This window comes from Meriones unguiculatus, chromosome 8 (assembly GCF_030254825.1).
Source record: "Meriones unguiculatus strain TT.TT164.6M chromosome 8, Bangor_MerUng_6.1, whole genome shotgun sequence".
NCBI classification, from domain to species: domain Eukaryota; kingdom Metazoa; phylum Chordata; class Mammalia; order Rodentia; family Muridae; genus Meriones; species Meriones unguiculatus.
In genome coordinates, this window is record NC_083356.1 from 52439718 (window position 1) to 52459985 (window position 20268).

Sequence of the window (20268 nt, forward strand, 5' to 3'; positions counted from 1 at the left end):
TGTTGATGGGGAATGTTTTGCAATTGGACTCTTCAGGCTGTAGTTAATCTCCCAAATCTATCTGATGAGGGCATCGCTTGATTTTTATTTCAACCATATTTATGGTTGTATAATAAAACTGTACTTGGTTGTTCTGTTGTTTTCTTTTTCTCTATCACTTGGCGAGGTTGGGAAAGAAAGAAAGAGTCTGGTCAGCCAAAGTGATCACAAAATCAAACATTCAGAAGCATTCTAGAACCTTAATACTCAGTGCTGTCTAAATAAATAAATAAATATATGTACTAATTAAAAATAAAATGTAGATATTCTACAGGGTGAGCATTTTTCATGTGATGAATGCAGAGAGTAGCATATATAAAGAGGACCTTTAGGATAAAGTTAAAGTACTAACAATTAAGGTAGGAAAAATAAAGTTACTATTTTGACCTTAAAAAAAAATAGGAGTACTTGTCACCTTTAGGAGAAATTACATTTATTGGGTTTATCCTAGGCAGTCTGCTTTTTGCTGATATTAGTTATGCTTCTTTTACACAATCTTTCTTGATTTTTATTTTTCTGCTTTAAGTTGATTTCTTTATTATTCATTATTTATGTACTTTCTTTCAGTGAAGACAGACATTAGACCCCTATCCTTATGCAGATATCACTAAGATGTATTTCAAGATTAATCCTAATTGTTGCTTAACTCACGACAGTGCTATGTAGAAGCAGAGAGACTAAAATGTCCAATTAAGTATTATAGAGCTGACATACTTATTGGTGATTCAAGGCACTAGCTTAAACATGCTTAGTCATTCACTTTCAGATAAGAGTATTGTGTGTGTGTGTTTCTGTGTATGTATTTTGTGTATATTTCTTGAGCAAATAGTGAATTTTTATGTAGAATTTATTGTATAGTGTATTTATTAATGTTTAACGACATATGGAATCAAATTTGTATATATTTAGGGTGTGCACAAGTGGGACGTTATATAATATAAAATCAGATTAAACACTTTCTCCAAACTCCATCCAGCAGAGGACTGAAACTTATGTTGAGATAGAACCAAACTTTGGGCATTGCTCACGGAGTCTTATAGAAGACTGGGGTATAGAAAGATCAAGAGGGGACAAGAGCTCCTCAGATAGACTAATAGAACCAACAAATCTGGGCTCAGGGGGCCTTGAAGAGACTGATGCACCAACCAAGGACCATGAATGGAAAGGACCTTGACCCCTTGCCTAGAGGTAGCTAATAGGCAGCTAAGTCTCCATGTGGGTTTCCTAGTAAGGAGAGAAGAGGCTGTCTCTGACATGAACTCTGTTGCCTGCTCTATGATCACTTTTCCAGGGTGACAAAGCCTTGCAGTCCTGAAGAGACTTAATAGGCTGGGGTCATTTGGTAAGGGAGTAAACTTCCCCATTTTGAGAACTAGGGGATGGGGATAGAGGGAAGAGGGATGGAGGCTGGGACAAGGAAGAGAAGAGGGAGGGAGCTATGAATGGGATGTAAAATGAATAAATAAACAAAAGATTAAGTATAGGATACATTATTAAGGATAGATACTTTAGTTCTAGTTCATGCTAGTTCTCCTACTTATCCACTGACGGTTTTCCCAAGAATAATTGGCAGATTATATATGAAATTTCTGCAACTGAAAAACTCAGTTTCAAAGTCAAATTAATGCCTAGCTTGTTATATACACACAAACATGCACATGTATATGTACACACGTTCTCACCCACCATTTCTCACAGAATGTATCAAACATATATGTAGGATTAATCATTTACATATGGATAAAGTTAACATACATATTTTAAATATATAATGTGTTATTTTATTATTATGACTGCTACACTGTTACATTATACTTATTATTTTTTTACTCCTTAAATTTTGGTCAACAGAATTGTAAAATATGTCTTTAACGTGAAGTCTTTAAAATTCCTTTGGTTTACATTTTTAAAATTTAAAAGTAGACTTTTATCAATAGTCAACTTGTTGTACAACAGTACTTCATAGTGTTTTAAGCTATTTTATAATAAATTAATAATTATTAATAAATTCTTCAAACATTCATATGCAAATCTCAGTTTCTAGTAGTCACCATTCTATTCTCATGTCCTATTGGATCTATTCATTTTGACATTTGTACTGGTTAGACGTATTTTTTTTCTAATTTTCACCTCATCTGAAATCACCTGCAGAGAGAAAGGTAACTGATAAATTGTGTAGATCAGGTTGGTCTGTGGTTGTGTCTGAAGAGGGTTGGCATGAATTTTAATTAATGTGAAAAAACCTGGACTGTGTAAAGTGCTGTTTCCTAAGCAGGAGTCCCTGAACTCTATTAAAAAAAATTGACAAAACAAGCAGGCAGGTTTCTGTCTGCTTTTTTTTTTTTTTAATATAGTTGGGATAGTTAAATGCTTTTATTGTTCCTAGAGACAACCAAAACACATAGATTACTGAATCTGAAAAAAATGGTCACTTCTGACTTTTGTATGTCTAGAGATGATAATGGGGCTTATCATTTTTATTTTTTTATAAATTTATTTTTATAATTTATTAACTTTATATCCTGATTGTATAGCCCTCTCTCCTCACTTCTAAGTCCCACTCTCCCTCCTTTGTTCCCCTTATCCTCCTATTGTAGTCCATGGAAATAGGTACCACTCCACCATTTCTATCTGACCTTAGCCTTTCAAGTCTCATCAGGACTTTCTGCCTCATCTTCCTCTGTGGCATGAAAAGACTACCCTGCCAGGGGGAGGTGATCAAAGAGCAGACAACAAAATCCATGTCAGAGACAGCCCTTGCTTTTCTTACTAGGGAACCTAAATAGAGACTGACCTGCCTATTGGCTACATCTGAGCTGAGGGTCTAGGTCCTCTCCTTGTATGGTCCTTGGTTGGTGCATTAGTCTCTGCAGGCAACCCGGGGCCCAGATTTGTTGGAGCTGTTGCTCTGCATGTGAAGCTTCTGTCTTCTCCAGGTCCTACTATCCACATGCTCTTCCAAAAGACTTCCTACACTATACCCAAAGTTTGACTGTGAGTCTTCAGCATCTGCTTCAATCCCCTGCTGAGTGGAGTCTTAAGAGGACATCTCTGGTGGGTTCCTATCTTGTTCCCTCTCTTCAGCCTCTTCTGTTGTCTATTTTATTTGCTCTTCTGAACAAGATTAAGCATTCTCAATTGATTATCTTTTTTAGGTGTATAGATTTCATTATGTTTATCATATCTTATAGGCCTATATAAGTGAGTATATCCCATGTTTGTCTTTCTCCTTCTGGGATATTTCACTCAGAATGATCTTTTCTAGGTCCCACCATTTGCCTGCAAATTTCATGATTTCCTCCTTTTTGATTGCTGAGTAGTATTCCATTGTGTAAAAATACCACAATTTCTGTACCCATTCCTCCGTTGATGGACATCTGCTCAATGACTGGCTCTTTGGTCTCCCCACCCCCGAAGGGAGGAGAAGTCCTGTTAGGCCACAGAGGAGGGCTTTGCAGCCAGTCCTGAAGATACCTGATAAAACAGGATCAGATGAATGGGGAGGAGGTCCCCCCATCAGTGGACTTGGAAAGGGGCACGGTGGAGATGAGGGAGGGAGGGAGGGCCTGGGAGGGAATGAGGGATGGGGACATGGCTGGGATACAGAGTTAATAAAATGTAACTGATAAAAAAAATAATAATAAAATAAAAAAATAAAAAAAAAATTAAGCATTCTCCCTATGGTCCTCCTTGTTTAGCTTCTTTAGGTCTGTGGGTTGTAGTATGTTTATTCTGTATTATATGGTTAATATCTGCTTATATGTTAGTATATATTGTTTTTGTCTTTCTGGTTCTAGATTAGCTCACTCAGGACAAGCATTTCTAGTTCTATCAATTTTCCTACAAATTTCATGATTTCATTGTTTTAATAACTAAGTAGTATTCCATTGTGTAAATGTACCACAGTTTCTTTATTCATTCTTTGTTTGAGGGACATCTAGGTTGCCTTCTAGCTATTACAAATAAAACTTCTTTCAACAGAGTTGAGTAAATATTCCTGATGTCTGGTGTAGCATCTTTTGGGTACACCCACAGGAGTGGTATACCTGGATCTTAAGGAAGTACTACTGTCAATTTTCTGAGAATGCGCCAGATTGATTTCCAAAGTGGTTTACAACTTTACATTCCCACCAGCAATGGAAGAGTGTTTCCCTTTCTCCACATCCTCTCCAGCATATGCTGTCACTTGAGTTTTTTATCTTAACCATTCTGAGGGATGTAAGATGGACTCTCAGAGTCTATTTGATTTACATTTCCCTAATGACTAAGGATGTTGAGCAATTATTTAAGTGTTTCTCGCCATACAATATTCCTGTGTTGAAACTGAAAAGCTTCTGTAAAGCAAAGGACACCGCCAAGAGAACAAAATGACAGCCTATAGTCTGGGAAGAGATCTTCACCAACCCTACATCCAACAGAGGGTTAATATCCAAAATACATAAAGAACTCAAGAAATCAAAAATGAACACCCTAAATAATCCAATTCTCTTTGCTCTTGACTGTAGTTGGGATGTGGCTAAGCTGTTGTTCTTGTTACAATATTTTCTTTACTAACATGGACTGCAACCTGGAATAAACACTTGCTTCCTGAGTTGGTTTTTAGGGTATCTTATCTGAAAACCAAAAAGTACATTAGGATAGGAACCAAATGAAATGAGAATATTTTAATTTTACTGAATCTTCTTACTAGCTGTAATAGTCCCTCCCCTTTTCTCTCACCTTTCTTCTCCATTCTTACTTCCCTCCCTCTCCCTCCATATGTCTGTGTGTCTGTGCGTATGTGCTCATACATGTTCATGTATGTTTAATATTAGCTCATCAGTACTAACATTTAGATTGTGTGAATTTATGTGAATGTGTAGTGTTGAATTCTAGATATCTATTAAATCTTCATATTTTTAGTGATATTTTGACATATTCTTTTCCAATTTAGCTGTCTTTTATGTTCCTTTTTGTGTAATTATTTTTGGCTGAGGGTTTTAAAACTATATTTAAAAAAATCTTGTTTTTGTCTACTTCAGTGTGATATTAACTGTTGACTTGATTATGAGACCTTGACATATTAAGATATGGTATATCTGTACTTAGTTTGTTCAGATTTTTTTCTTTTTTTTCAACTTTTATTAGATACACTTTATTCACTTTGTATCCTCCCATAAACTTCTCCCTCCTCCCCTTTCTAATCCTACATTCCCTCCCCCTTCTTCACACATGCCCCTCCCCAAGTCCGATGAGAGGGGAGGTCCCCCTCTCCTTCCTTCTGAACTTAGTCTATCAAAACTCATCAGGAGTGGCCGCATTGCTTATTCTGTGGCCTGCTAAGGCTGCTCCCCCCTCAGAGAGAGGTGATCAAAGAGCAGGCCAATCAGTTTATGTCAGAGGCAGGCCTTCTTCCCATTACTATGGAACCACCTTGGACACTGAACTGCCATGGGCAACATCTGTGCACGGGTTCTAGGTTATCTCCAAACATGGACCTTGGTTGGAGTATGAGTCTCTGGAAAGACCCCTGTGTTCAAATTTAATAATTCTGTTGCTCTCCTTGTGGAGTTCCTGTTCTCTCCAGATCTTACTATTTTCCACTTCTTACATAAGATTCTATGCACTCTGCCCAACAGTTGGCCATAAGTCTCAGCATATGCTTTGATAGTCTGCAGGGCAGAGCCTTTCAGAGGCCCTCTGTTGCAGCTTCCTAACTTGTTTCCTGTTTTCTTCTTCTTCTGATGTCCATCCTCTTTGCCTTTCAGGATGGGGATTGAGCATTTTAGTTAGAGTCATCTCTCTTGATTAGTTTCTTTAGATGTACAGATTTTATCCTATATTATATGTCTATATGAGTGAGTATATACCATGTGTGTCTTTCTGTTTCTGAGACAGCTCACTCAGGATGATCCTATCCAGTTCACACCATTTACTTGCAAATTTCATGATTTCTTTATTTTTCATTGCTGAGTAATATTTCATTGTGTAGGTGCACCACAATTTCTGTATCCATTCTTCAGTTGAGGGGTATCTGGGTTGTTTCCAGCTTCTGGCTATTACAAATAAAGCTGCTACAGACATGGTTGAGCACATGTCCTTATTGTGTACTTGAGCCTCTTTTGGATATATGCCTAGGAGTGATATAGCTGGATCTTGAGGCACTATTCCTATTTGTCTGAGAAAGGGCCAGATTGATTTCCAGAGTGGATGTACAAGTTTACATTCCCAACAGCAGTGGAGGAGGATTTCCTCCTCCAAGACCCAGAAAATATTTTCAACAAAATCATAGAAGAAAATTTCCCCAACTTAAAGGAGAGGCCAATAAGAATACAAGAGGTCTGCAGAACACACAATAAATTAGACCAGAAAAGAAAATCCTCCCTCCACATAATAATCAAAACAGTAAGTATACAGAACAAAGAAAAAAATACTAAAAGCTGCACGGGAAAAAGGCCAAGTAACATATAATGGCAAACCCATCAGAATCACACCTGACTTCTCAACAGAGACTATGAAAGCCAAAGGGCCTGGACGAAAATCATGCAGGCTCTAAGAGAACACAGATGTCAGCCCAGGCTACTATACCCAGTAAAACCCTCAGTCCTCATAGATGGAGAAAACAAGATATTCAATGACAAAAACAAATTTCAACAATACCTACCTACAAATCCAGCGTTACAGAAGACACTAGAAGGAAAAATACAACCCAAGAATACTAACTGCTTTCAAGAAAACACAGGAAATAATCAACCTCACTACAATAAAACAAAAAGTAGCCAAACACACAAACACACTACCATAGCCAACATCAATATCAAAGGATCTAAGAGCCACTGGTCATTAATCTCCCTCAACATCAATGGACTCAATTCTCCAATGAAAAGACACAGACTAACAGAATGGACATGTAAACAAGACCCAGCAATCTGCTGCATACAAGAAACACACCTAAGTCACAAAGATAGACATTATCTGAGGGTAAAGGGATGGAAGATGGCTTTCCAAGCGAATGGACCCAAGAAGCAAGCAGGAGTAGCCATTCTAATATCTGATAAAATAGACTTTCAACCAAAATTAATAAAAAGAGATGGGGAAGGACACTTCATACTCATCAAGAGAAAATTCCAACAAGAAGACATCACAATCCTGAACATCTATGCCCCAAATACAAGGGCACCCACATTTGTAAAAGAAACAATGATAAAACTTAAACCAGACATAGATCCCCACAAATTAATAGTGGGAGACTTCAACACCTCACTCTAAACAAAGGACAGATCAACAAAACAGAAATTAAACAAAGAAACAATGTCTCTAACAGAGGTCATGAATCAAATGGACCTAACAGAAATCTACAGAACCTTACACCCAAACAGAAAAGAATTTACCTTCTTCTCAGCACCTCATGGAACCTTCTCCAAAATAGACCATATGGTTGGTCACAAAGGGAGCCTCAACAGATACAAGAAGATTGAAATAATCTCTTGTATCCTATCTGATCACCATGGAATAAAGCTGGACCTCAACAGCAACAAAATTTTATTATACAAAAATATCAAGAGGCTTCAAACTTCCATTTTTTGTATGTTTACTGAAATTACCTTGTGAGTGCATCCTTTTACTGTTACTATTTAGTGATGGATTTTCCTATTAAGTTATTCTTGCATTTATGAAATCAATTTGACTATATCATGAGTAACCTTTTAATATGTAGTTGGATGAAATCAACAGTTTTTCATTGCAGACATTTTGTGTTGAACAAGAATAGAGATCCACAGCCACTTCCTGTGTACTTATCTCTTTTGATATCAGGGTGACCTTGGTCTTACAATGTATGTTTCAAAGAATTTGCTTTTCTTCTTTTGTTTTTTGGACAACTTAGAAAGAATTAAATTATTTAGTTTTAAATTCTTGTTAGTACTCCTTAAGGAGGCCATCTGCTCTGGGGTTTCCTTTGGATAGGCATTTTTAGGTTACAAATGGTACCTTATAACTTATTATTAGTTTGATCAGATTTTCTGTTTCTCATGACTCGATATTGGTAAGGTTTGTTTGTCCATGATTTTTTTTCACTTCTTCTCGCTTGCATATTTACATTTTATATGAAATATTTAAATATTTATTGAAAATGAGCCTTCAAACAAAAATTTGACATAAATATTTTATTCATATTCTTTTTTTAATATTTTTATTTTAAATTTTATTAATTACGCTTTATTCACTTTGAAGCCCCCTCCCTTCTTCCCTTCCAATCCCACTTTTTCTCCTCCTTCTCCACACATAGCCCTCCCCAAGTTCACTGATAGGGGAGGTCTTCCTCTCTTTCCTTCTAATCCTAGTCTACCAGGTCTCATCAGGAGTGGCTGCATTTTCTTCCTCTGTGGCCTGGTAAGGCTGCTCTCCCCTCACAGTGAGGTGATCAAAGAGCAGGCCAATCACTTCATGTCAGAGACAGTCCCTGTTCCCATTACTATGGACACTGAACTGCCATGGGCTACATCTGTGCAGAAGTTCTAGGTTATCTCTATCAATGGTCCTTTTCTGAGACTGATATTCATATTCTTAGTCATGGTTAAATCTGCATTTTTGTCTTTATGTGGCTACAGAAAAAAAGCATAATATAGGACTTTACTGCACCACTACATTTAATAAATGTATCTCAGTACATGATTATCAAAACTATTGAAAGGTTGTTACTTTTTAAAAAAAATTACAGTAATAGTATATGGAATAGATAAGGTGTGATGGAGTCTAATCTTTCCTTTATTTTCCAAATAACACACAGAAAGACTGTAATGATAGCTCTCATGCCAACCATCCAGAAAATATGATCTGCTATTACAGAATTATTTACTCTTATGCTATTTATTTATTTATTTATTATTTTTTTAAGCCTGGTTGCCTTTTTTTATTTTTATTATTAGTTACATTTTATTAACTCTGTATCCCAGCTATATACCCCTCCATCTTTCACTCCCAATCCCACCCTCACTCCGTCATATCCTCCCTGCCCCTTTCCAAGTCCACTGCTTGGGAAGGGCCTCCTCCCATTTCATCTGACCTTGTTTTATCAGGTATCTTAGGAACTGGCTGCAAATCTGTGGCCTAGCAAGACTGCTCCTCCCTTGTGGGGTGGGGAGGTCAAAGAGCCTGCCATTGAGTTCCTGTCAGAAATAGTCCGTGTTCCCCTTACTATGGGAAACCAATTGGTTACTGAACTATCACAGGCTTCATCCGAGCAGAGGTTCTAAGTTATATCCATAGATGGTCCTTTGTGGAGTGTCAGTCTCAGAAAAGACCCCTGTGCCCAGATATATTTGGTCCTTGTGGAGCTGCTATTCTTTCCATGTCATATAAACTCCTCCTTCTTTCATATGATTCCCTGCACTGTGCTGAAGGTTTGGTTATGAGTCTTAGTATCTGCTTTGATACACTGCTAGGTAGAGTCTTTCAGAGGCCCTCTGCAGTAGGCTCCTGTCCTGTTACATGTTTTCTCCTATGTCCAATGAACATCCAATTTGTCTTTCTAAGTGAGGGTTGATCATCTTACCCCAGGTCCTCTTTATTGTTTATTTTCTTTTTTTTTCTTTATTAATTACACTTTATTCACTTTGTATCCCCTCTGTGGTTCTCTCCCTCCTCCTGTCCCAATCCTCCCTTCCTCCACCCTCTACATGCATGCCCCTCCCCAAGTCCACTGATAGGGGAGGTCTTCTTTTCCTTCCTTCTGATCCTAGTCAATTAGGTCTCATGAGGAGTGGCTGCATTGTCTTCTTCTGTAGCCTGGTAATGCTGCTTCCTCCTCAGGGGGAGGTAATTAAAGAGCAGGCCAATCAGTTCATGTCAGAGACAGTCCCTATTCCTATTACAATGGAACCCACTTGGATACTGAACTGCCATGGGCTACATCTGTGCAGGGGTCTTAGATTATCTCCATGCATAGTCCTTGGTTGGAATAGCAGTCTCAGGAAAGACCCCTGTGCTCAGATTTTTTGGTTCTGTTGCTCTTCTTGTGGAGTTCCTGTCCTCTCCTGACCTTACTGTTTCCCACTTCTTTCCTAAGATTCCCTGCACTCTGCCCAAAGGTTGCCCATAAGTCTCAGCATCTACATTGATAATCTGCAGGGCAGAGATTTTCAGAGGTCCTCTGTGTCAGGCTCCTGACTTGTTCCCTCTTTTCTCCTTCTGATGTCCATCCTCTTTGCCTTTCTGGATAGGAATTGAGAATTTTAGCAAGAGTCCTCCCTCTTGATTAGTTTCATTAGGTCTGCAGATCTTAGTAGGTTTATCCTATATTATATGTATATAGGAGTGATTATATACCATGTGCATTTTTCTGCTTATGGTACAGCTCACTCAGGATGATCTTTTCCAGATCCCACCATTTACCTGAAAATTTCATAATTTCTTTGTTTTTTATTGCTGAGTAATATTCCATTGTGTAGATATACCACAATTTTTGCATCCATTCCTCCACTGAGGGGAATCTGGGCTGTTTCCAGCTTCTGGCTATTACAAGTAAGGCTACTAAAAACATGGTTGAGCAAATGTCCTTATTGTGTACTTGAGAATCTTTTGGATATATGCCAAGGAGTGATATAGCTGGTTCTTGAGGAAGCGCTATTCCTAGTTGTCTGAGAAAGTGCCAGATTGCTTTCCAGAGTGGTTGTACAAGTTTACATTCCCACCAGCAATGGAGGAGCGTTCCCCTTTTTCCAAAACCTCTCCACCATGTGTTGTCTCTTGAGTTTTTGATCTTAGCCATTTTGATGGGTGTAAGGTGAAATCTTAGGGTCATTTTGATTTGCATTTCCCTGCTGGCTAAGGATGTTAAGCATTTCTTTAAGTGTTTCTCTGCCATTCGATATTCCCCTGCAGAGAGTTCTCTGTTTAGCTCAGTACCCCATTTTTTAACTGGATTACTTGATTTTTTGCTGTTTAACTTCTTTAGTTCTTTATATATACTGGAAATTAGCCTTCTGTCAGATATAGGGTTGTTGAAGATCCTTTCCCAATCTGTAGGGAATTGCTTTGTTCTGAGGACATTGTCCTTTGCTTTACAGAAGTTTTTCAGTTTCATGAGGTCCCATTTATTGATTGTTGCTCTTAGAGCCTGTGCTTTTGGTGTTCTGTTCAGGAAGTTGTCTCCTGTGCCAATGAGTTCAAGGGTATTCCCCACTTTTTCTTCTAAGCAGTTTAGTGTGTATGGTTTTATGTTGAGGTCTTTGATCCACTTGGACTTTAGTTTTGTGCAAGGTGATAAGTATGGACCTATTTGCATTTTTCTACATGTAGATATCCAGTTAGACCAGCACCATTTGTTGAAGATGCTGTCTTTTGTCCATTGAATGGATTTGGCATCTTTGTCAAAAATCAGGTGTCGATAAGTGTGTGGATTCCACAAGATAAAAACAGAAGTACCACCACCAAACTCATTCTATGAAGCCACAGTCACCTTGGTACCTAAACCTCAAAAAGACCTAACAAAGAAAGAATTTCAGACCAATCTCCCTCATGAACACTGATGCAAAAATATTCAACAAAATCCTTGCAAACTGAATCCAAGAACACATCAAAGACATCATCCACTACAACCAAGTAGGCTTCATTCCATGCATGCAGGGGTGGTTCAATATACGGAAATCCATCAATGTGATCCACCACATAAACAAACTGAAGGAGAAAAACCACATGATCATCTCCTTAGATGCTGAAAAGGAATTTGACAAAATCCAACATCCATTCATGTTTAAAGTCTTGGAGAGATCAGGGATACAAGGCACATGTCTGAACCTAGTAAAGGCGATATATAGCAAACCTATAGCCAACATCAAACTCAATGGAGAGGAACTTAAATCATTCCTACTGAAATAAGAGACAAGGCAAGGCTGTCCACTCTCTCCATATCTCTTCAAAATTGTTCTTGAAGTCCTAACTAGAGCAATAAGACAATTGAAGGAGATCAAGGGGATACAAATTGGAAAGGAAGAAGTCAAAGTATCACTGTTTGCAGATGATATGATAGTATACCTGAGTGACCCCAAAAATTCTACCAGGGAATGCCTACAGCTGATTAACACCTTCAGCAAAGTGGCTGGATACAAAATTAACTAAAAGAAAATCAGTAGTCCTCCTGTATACAAAAGACAAAAGGGCCGAGAAAGAAATTAGGGAAACAACAGCATTCAAAATAGCCACAGAGGACATAAAGTACCTTGGTGTGAACCTAACCAAGCAAGTCAAAGACTTGTATGAAAGAAATTGCCAGTCTCTCAAGAACGAATTAGAAGATATGAGAAGATGGAAAGATCTCTCATGCTCATGGCTTGGCTGGATTAATATAGTAAAAATGGCCATCTTACCAAAAGCAATCTACAGATTCAATGCAATTCCCATCAAATTACCAACACAATTCTTTACAGACCTTGAAAGAAAAATTCTCACCTTCACATGGAACAACAAGAAACCCAGAATTGCTAAAACAATTCTCTATAGTAAAAGATCTTTAGGAGGTATCTCCATCACTGATCTCAACCTGTACAATAGAGCAACAATACTAAAAACTGCATAGTATTAGCATTGAAACAGACTGATGGATCAATGGAATTGAATAGAAGACCCTGACATAAATCCACATACTTTTTTATCTTCTTTAGGTGTATAGATTTTATTATGTTTATCATATCTTATTGGTCTATATAAGTGAGTATATACCATGTGTGTCTTTCTCCTTCTGAGATACTTCACTCAGAATGATCTTTTCAAGATCCTAACATTTGCCTGAAAATTTCATGACTTCCTCTTTTTTGATTGCTGAGTAGTGTTCCATTGTGTAAAAATACCACAATTTCTGTATCCATTCCTCCATTGATGGACATCTGGGTTGTTTCCAAGTTCTGGCTATTACAAATCAAGCTGCTACAAACATGGTTGAGCAAATGTCCTTGTGTACTTGAGCAAATTTTGGGTATATGCCTAGCAGTGGTATAGCTGTGTCTTGAGGAAGCGCTATTCCTAATTGTCTGAGAAAGTGCCACATTGATTCCCAAAGTGGTTGTACAAGTTTACATTCCTACCAGCAATGGAGGAGGGTTCCCCTTTCTCCATAACCTCTTCAGCATGTGTTGTCATTTGAGTTTTTGATTTTAGTCATTTTGATGGGTGTAAGGTGAAATCTTAGGGTCGTTTTGATTTGCATTTCCCTGCTGGCTAAGGATGTTGAGCATCTCTTTAAGTGTTTCTCTGCCATTCGATATTCCTCTACAGAGAATTCTCTGTTTAGCTCTGTACCCCTTTTCTTTATTGGATTACTTGGTTGTTGTTTACACTAATCCATGGTAGGCTCTGCCTCTTCCTTTCTCTCCTGTCCTCTCTTCTCCTTTCCCTCCCCACTACTGTGATTCTCTGTCCTCCCAGCCTGCAAAACTTCCCTCCACCTACCTCATTACTGCCCAGCCCAGATATGCAGGAGACTTTATTTAGCCCATTAGCGCTAATTTGGGAGGCAAAGTTAAACAGCATTACTTTGGTTACATGAATGTTTCCTCACAGAAGAATAAGAATCCCAGGGTACAAGCAATGAATATCTGAATACAAAGCAGCAGATCATGCTGTAACAAATGAGTAAAGATGTTACTCAGTGCTCTCTGTCACGAACAACTCCACATTTGGCTAAGGCCGAGGATCTGGCTTGCTTCCATGTATGTGGACCTATCTGCATTGCCCCCGTGGCACGCTTGGGTTGGCTACCCAGAGGCTATTTAAGCTGTGGGCTGGCTTTCCCCAGGGTCCGAGGATTGTTCAAGGTTCCTGAATAAACTGCATTGGAAAAAAAATGTAACTAATAATAAAAAAATAAAATAAAAAAAAACTTAAAAAAAAAGATGTTACTCAGACAGATGGACTAGTCATGTAAAATTCTCATACACAAAAGATCCTATCAATTTCAGAGTCCATTTTCTGAGATTACAAGCAGATTTCAGATGGTACGGATTAAGTGTAAACAGGTGAAAGTAGAAGGTACAGCAGAAGGTACGGGATATACAAAACCGTTTGAATAATAAAGTCTTAAAACAAATAGGCCATATTACCAGTTATAGAAAAGAAACAGACTTCACAAAATTTCCCACAATTCTGAGACATACCTTTAGAGCATCAGCCAAAGGGTCTTGCTATACACACAAATTAGTGATACCACACAGGACCAGAAAATTCATCAGAATGCAACATATTAAAATGAAAATAGATGGCATTAAATCTTTTGAAATTAAATGGTTAAAAGTGTACCATATAATGGAACATTCTCCAAATCCTCAACTTTTATAGCCTTTTTAATTTTTTTCCTATAATTTATCGCCTTTTCTAAAAGCATCTTAGACAAGATTGAATAGTATCACTAATTGTAGGCATCCACATTTTTATCCTTTTAATAGCAAATTTTTCATCATTTATCAAACAAAATAGTATGTACTCATAACTAGGAACTTAGTGCAGTTGGATAAAGAATAATGTTGATAATATTTATATATTTATTTATTCATTCATTCATACATTCATTCATTTATTTTACTGCCATTGACATTGTTAGAAAGTATTCTCATTTTTGATTGTAGCTTCAAGTATGGAACCTTTTCTACTACACTGAATGCATTCTACTATAATCACATTGGCTTTTTTCCTTTAGATTATTAAAGTCTACATCAGAAAAAATATTTGTATTTGCATCCAATAATGTATTTTTATTTTACTTCAAATGATCTGCTTTAAAACTATGCCAAAGATGTGTTTATTTCTTTAGCAAAGTGTCTATACTAAGAAAAATACAGCACAGGCAACTAACAGAGATGATAAATAAGCTTCCATTAGAAGATTGTAATTGTACATGCATTTTGGAAAATTTTTTCTCATCTTTCTTTTTTTTAATTTTATTTTATTAATTACACTTTATTCACTTTGTATCCCCCCCATAAGCCTCTCCCTCCTCCACTCCCGATCCCACCCTCCCTCCCCCTTCTTCACGTGTGCCCCTCCCCAAGTCCACTGATAGGGGAGGTCCTCATCACCTTCCTTCTGATCTTAGTCTATCACATCACATCAGGAGTGGCAGCATTGTCATCTTCTGTGGCCTGGTAAGGCTACTCCCCCCTCAGGGGGAGGTGATCAAAGAGCAGGCCAATCAGATTATGTCAGAGGCAGTCCCTCTTCCCATTACTATGGAACCCACTTGGATACTAAACTGCCATGGGCTACATCTGTGCAGGGGTTCTAGGTTATCTCCATGTCTGGTACTTGGTTGGAGTATGAGTCTTTAGGAAGACCCCTGTGTTATTTTTCAGAGAATAGCTAAGGAGAAAGTATCACTCACACTAATCCTGGCTTGTGATTGGTTAAACAGTTCTCAGAGTCTTGAGAAACACACAGTCTATCAGTTCTCTATCAACTCAACAGTTTTATAGATGTGCTGTTCTGGTGGTGGTCTATAGGGACTACAAACAGTGAAAGAAATGAAGAAATAACAAATCCCTTCCATCAACAGTATTGATACATCAGCTAAGAGTTGCTCAAGTGCATATAATTTCTGCAAGCCAACATGAGAAGAAACTTTTTAGAACTGAGAGTACCATAACTAGTTTTACATTTAGGTATGGCACGTTCCAGAAAGAACAAGAGATACAAGACTCTACCTAGCAGTGTATCAAAGCAGATACTAAGACTCATAACCAAACCTTCTGGAGAGTGCAGGGAACCATATGAAAGAAGGGGGAGTTAATATGACCTGGAGAAGATCGGAGCTCCACAAGGACCAAATATATTTGGACACAAGGGTCTTTTATGAGACTGTTTCTCCAACCAAGGACCATGTATGGATATAACCTAGAATCTCTGCTTGGAAATAACCCATTGTAGCTCAGTCTCCAAGTGGGTATCCTAGAAAGAGGAACAGGGACTATTTCTGACATGAAGTCAATGGTGGGCTCTTTGACCTCCCCACCTCCCAAGGGAGGAGCAGCCTTGCTAGGCCACAGAGGAGAACTTTGCAAGCAGTCCTGAAGATACCTGATAAAACAGGGTCAGATGAAAGGGGAAGAGGTCCACCCCTATCAGTGGACTTGGAAAGGGGCAGGGAGGAGATGAGGGAGGGACAGTGGGATTGGGAGGGAATGAGGAAGCAGGATACAGCTGGGATACAGAGTTAATAAAATGTAACTAATAATAAAAATAAATAAATAGAACAAAAGGCACTACAAGCACAAGTGAAATGTGTGAATATGAAAGATAGCAGGGCATGAAACTCGACTGAAAGTCTACAGGAATCATTTGGATGTTAGGTAGTTTCTAACTCATCCTATAAAAAACAGCCATGTAACTTTACATGCAATTAAGTAAGGTAATCAAGCATAGATTTTAGACAGACAAGTATAATAGCACTGAGGATGCTTCAGGGCAGAGAGAAACTGGAGTCTAGAGAGTAGGTACGTGACTGTCTACTGTAGTCAGGAAAAGTGAGCCTGAAGAGGAGCAAAACCATGAAATTAGATGTAGCCAAGTACCAGTTCATCCCATCTGTGGCACTTTTTACAGCTAATAGTGAAGTGCAGGGGTTAACTAGAAGATGTTTAAGTAAAATTAGTCCTAATAAAAAGTTTATAAAATTCCTAGGAGACTTGGGAAAAATTTACCTCAAAATCCAAATAACTGATGAAGATAACATGGATGTTTTTTTGGTTACAAACTCCAATAAGAATATTTATGTCATAGAAATCTTAGTGCAAATGTACCTGTGCTGTTTTCTAGAATGACCTTGAGCTTATCACGAACATGTTTAGGGCTATCATAACTTGATCTTTAAAATGACAGTTATGTAAACCATTTAAACACAATGTATATGAAGACACATTCAATTGCAGCTTCCTTAAAAATATAATTCATTATTTTGACAGGCTAGAAAAATATAACATGCTGAGATTTTAATGAACTAAGACAAAGAAATGCTATTCGCAGTTATTAGCACCTAGCAAAATTGTGGTTCAGGAAGAGAATAAAAAGAGACCATGTTTGGCTAGCATTTTCATTCAGAAGAAAGGAGTAGAAAATTGAGGGAACATTAGCACTTTCTTTGTCAATTCATTAAAATTACTTGCATGGCCCTTCTTTTGTCTTAGTGGTCTAACTCACAGGAAGAACATGAGTCAATTAAATATTAACATGCTATTAGCAGTCCTTGGAAACTTATTAGTAGAAAAAAATCTTTTCAAATTGCTCATCAATTCAAGGTATTGCTTTCTTCTCTTTGAGTATTTGTATTAAGATAATATAGGTAAATATACGTCCCTCTAACTGCAAACTTTACACACAGCAGACATTTATCATACCTCACACGTATATTCACAATTTCTTGAAGCATTTAAAGTGCCGTGGTTAGGATTCCTGGAATGTAAAACCACTGCAATTTATGTAATACAGAACATTTCGATATTTTTTATTCTTTTACTTATAATTTGTTGTCTACTCATGTTCAAACTATCATTTTTTAAAAATTTTAGAAAGCAACAAGTTCTCTAATTTCAATATATGACATTAGAGTATCATAATATACATTCAATGTTGTCATAATTGTGCAATTTTGAACTTAACACCCATTGAACGATATTTGATTACTGTGATTTTATACAGGTTATACACTCATATTTGAAATATCAAATTTTTCTTTCAGTGAAGACATGTGGCTCTAATCTTCAAGGACCAAGTGGCACCTTTACATCTCCCAACTTTCCATTCCAGTATGACAGCAATGCACAATGTGTCTGGGTCATCACAGCAGTGAATACAAATAAGGTAAGGGTAACTGCATTTAAAAAGCACGCTCATAAACACAATGACAGAGAGATGGTGAGGAGAGGACAGAAACCCATAACTCCAACATGATTTCACAATGCAGCCTTATTTACATTTTATTTTATTTTATTTTTAGATTTTTAATAATTCTTTATTAATTACACTTTATTCACTTTGTATCCCCCCTGTGGTTCCCTCCCTCCTCAATTCCTTTCCCAATTCCTCCCTTCCTCCACCCTCTGCATGAATGCCCCTCCCCAAATCTACTGATAGGGGAGGTCTTCTTTTCCTTTCTTCTGATCCTAGTCAATTAGGTCTCATCAGGAGTGGCTGCATTGTCTTCTTCTGTAGCCTGGTAATGCTGCTTCCCCCTCAGGGGAGGTAATTAAAGAGCAGGCCAATCAGTTCATTGCATTGTCTTCTTCTGTAGCCTGGTAATGCTGCTTCCCCCTCAGGGGAGGTAATTAAAGAGCAGGCCAATCAGTTCATGTCAAAGATAGTCCCTGTTCCTATTACAATGGAACCCACTTGGATACTGAACTGCCATGGGCTATATCTGTGCAGGGGTCTTAGGGTATCTCTACGCATAGTCCTTGGTTGGAGTATCAGTCTCAGGAAAGACCCCTGTACTCAGATTTTTTTTATATTTCTTTTTTTTATTAATTATATTTTATTCATTTTGTATCCCCCAATAAGCCCTTCCCTCCTCCCCTCCCCCCCCTTCTGCATGCATGCCCCTCCCCAAGTCCACTGATAGGGGAGGTCCTCCTCTCCTTTCTGATCTTAGTGTGCTCAGATTTTTTGGTTCTGTTGCTCTCCTTGTGGAGTTCCTGTCCTCTCCAGACCCTACTTATTTACGTTTTAAAGAAATATAATGAGAAATTTGAAAACTAGCATCTCTGCTCCCAGTTACTAATTTGTAAGTGAATATATCCTAAAGTTACATTGGGTGCCTTTTGATATATGTGTTTGGAGTTTGCAAGCTGAGGTTTCTTTTTCTAAAGCAGCTGTGAAATATCGCTCTTGACTTGACGTATTTTCTACTTGATGTGCCTTTTAGGTATATCATGTTTCCATGCATAGGTAACTTTGATTTGTGTCTTGCCGTCACTCACAACAATTCGGTAATTTATTAGACATACTAATTTATTAGTATGTTCTAAAGCAATAGAATTGCCATATTATTGAAGTTTATAATGGTTGGATTTTCTTTCTGTTCAATCATATCATGGGTAATGTATTACGTACCACAATAATCTAAACAAAAATATTATATCGCATGCGAACAAGAGAAACTAAATTTAGCTCCATTCTCATGCTTCTACTACCCTTATTCTCTCTGAAAGGTACAGTTCTCTATGTACTTAGTTTTGTTTTAAGTTGTAAATACTCTAAATTCTTCTCAGTTCTTTAGATTCTAATATGTTCTATGATTAGAATGGAAAAATATTAGCAGTCAAGGCTATAAAATTATGTCAGATCACATATTTTATAGCAGTGTATACTTTAAAGAGCAATTGAAATTGTTTGGTGCTCGCTTCGGCAGCACATATACTAAAAATTGGAACGATACAGAGAAGATTAGCATGGCCCCTGCGCAGGGATGACACGCAAATTCGTGAAGCGTTCCATATTTTTTTTAAGCTGTGGGCTGGCTTTCCCCAGGGTCCGAGGATTGTTCAAAGTTCCTGAGTAAACTGCATTGAAAAAATAAATAAATAAATAAATGTAAAAAAAAAAAAAAGAAATGTGAAAACTGGAAAGAGACTCAGGTAAATGCAATGCACAAACACATACATCCCAAATGAAAAATTTGCATATTCAAATTTTAAAAATATGCATGTATATGCTTGTGCACATATTTGCCTTTTTGTATTAGAAAATGTCTACAGAGCATTCATCCAATTGTCAGCAACAGCTAGTACTGAAAACAAGAATGATAAATGTGTAAAACAGAAAAAGATAATTTACACATTCATTTTCTTTTCTCTTTTTGTGTTTCCTAGAATGCCCTTATATGCATAAACAATTTTAAAAAGAAAGCTCAAATTCAAAAGCAAAAAAAGCTTTTAACAAAGTGTCAGACATTTAGATACAGAGTAGAACTCCGTTCATCTGTGCATTTTGCGTATTTTTCTGTTGTAATAGTGTAGTAATAAAGTCATTGTCTAAGGTTAAAAAAAAAAAAGAAATTGTTTGAATCCCCCAATTCAATTTCTTTTTTTCTGAATTATGATGAGTAAAGCATATAGTTCATCTTTTATAGTAGGTAATGAGTAAAATAACAGACGTTGAGTGATCTGTTGCATTAGTAGATCTTTGAAATATATCAGTAATTTTTAGAGAAACCAATAACTGCCTAAGAGAATGGCTCTAGTATCCATAAACTTTTGAAACCTGAGCTTAAGAGCT

General features: G+C 37.4%; 1 protein-coding gene and 1 non-coding gene across 2 annotated transcripts in view; both read left to right on the top strand.

Moving 5' to 3' along the window:
- Positions 1 to 20268, top strand: part of Csmd3 (CUB and Sushi multiple domains 3) — a 1323831-nt gene that overhangs the window by 617127 nt on the left and 686436 nt on the right. The window contains exon 11 of the mRNA XM_060389430.1: positions 17735 to 17856. Coding sequence (XP_060245413.1) covers positions 17735 to 17856 — 122 coding nt within the window. The remainder of the gene's footprint in view (positions 1 to 17734; positions 17857 to 20268) is intronic.
- Positions 19387 to 19494, top strand: LOC132656172 (U6 spliceosomal RNA). The gene has a single exon (XR_009594095.1). It is a non-coding gene; the product is annotated as a U6 spliceosomal RNA (small nuclear RNA).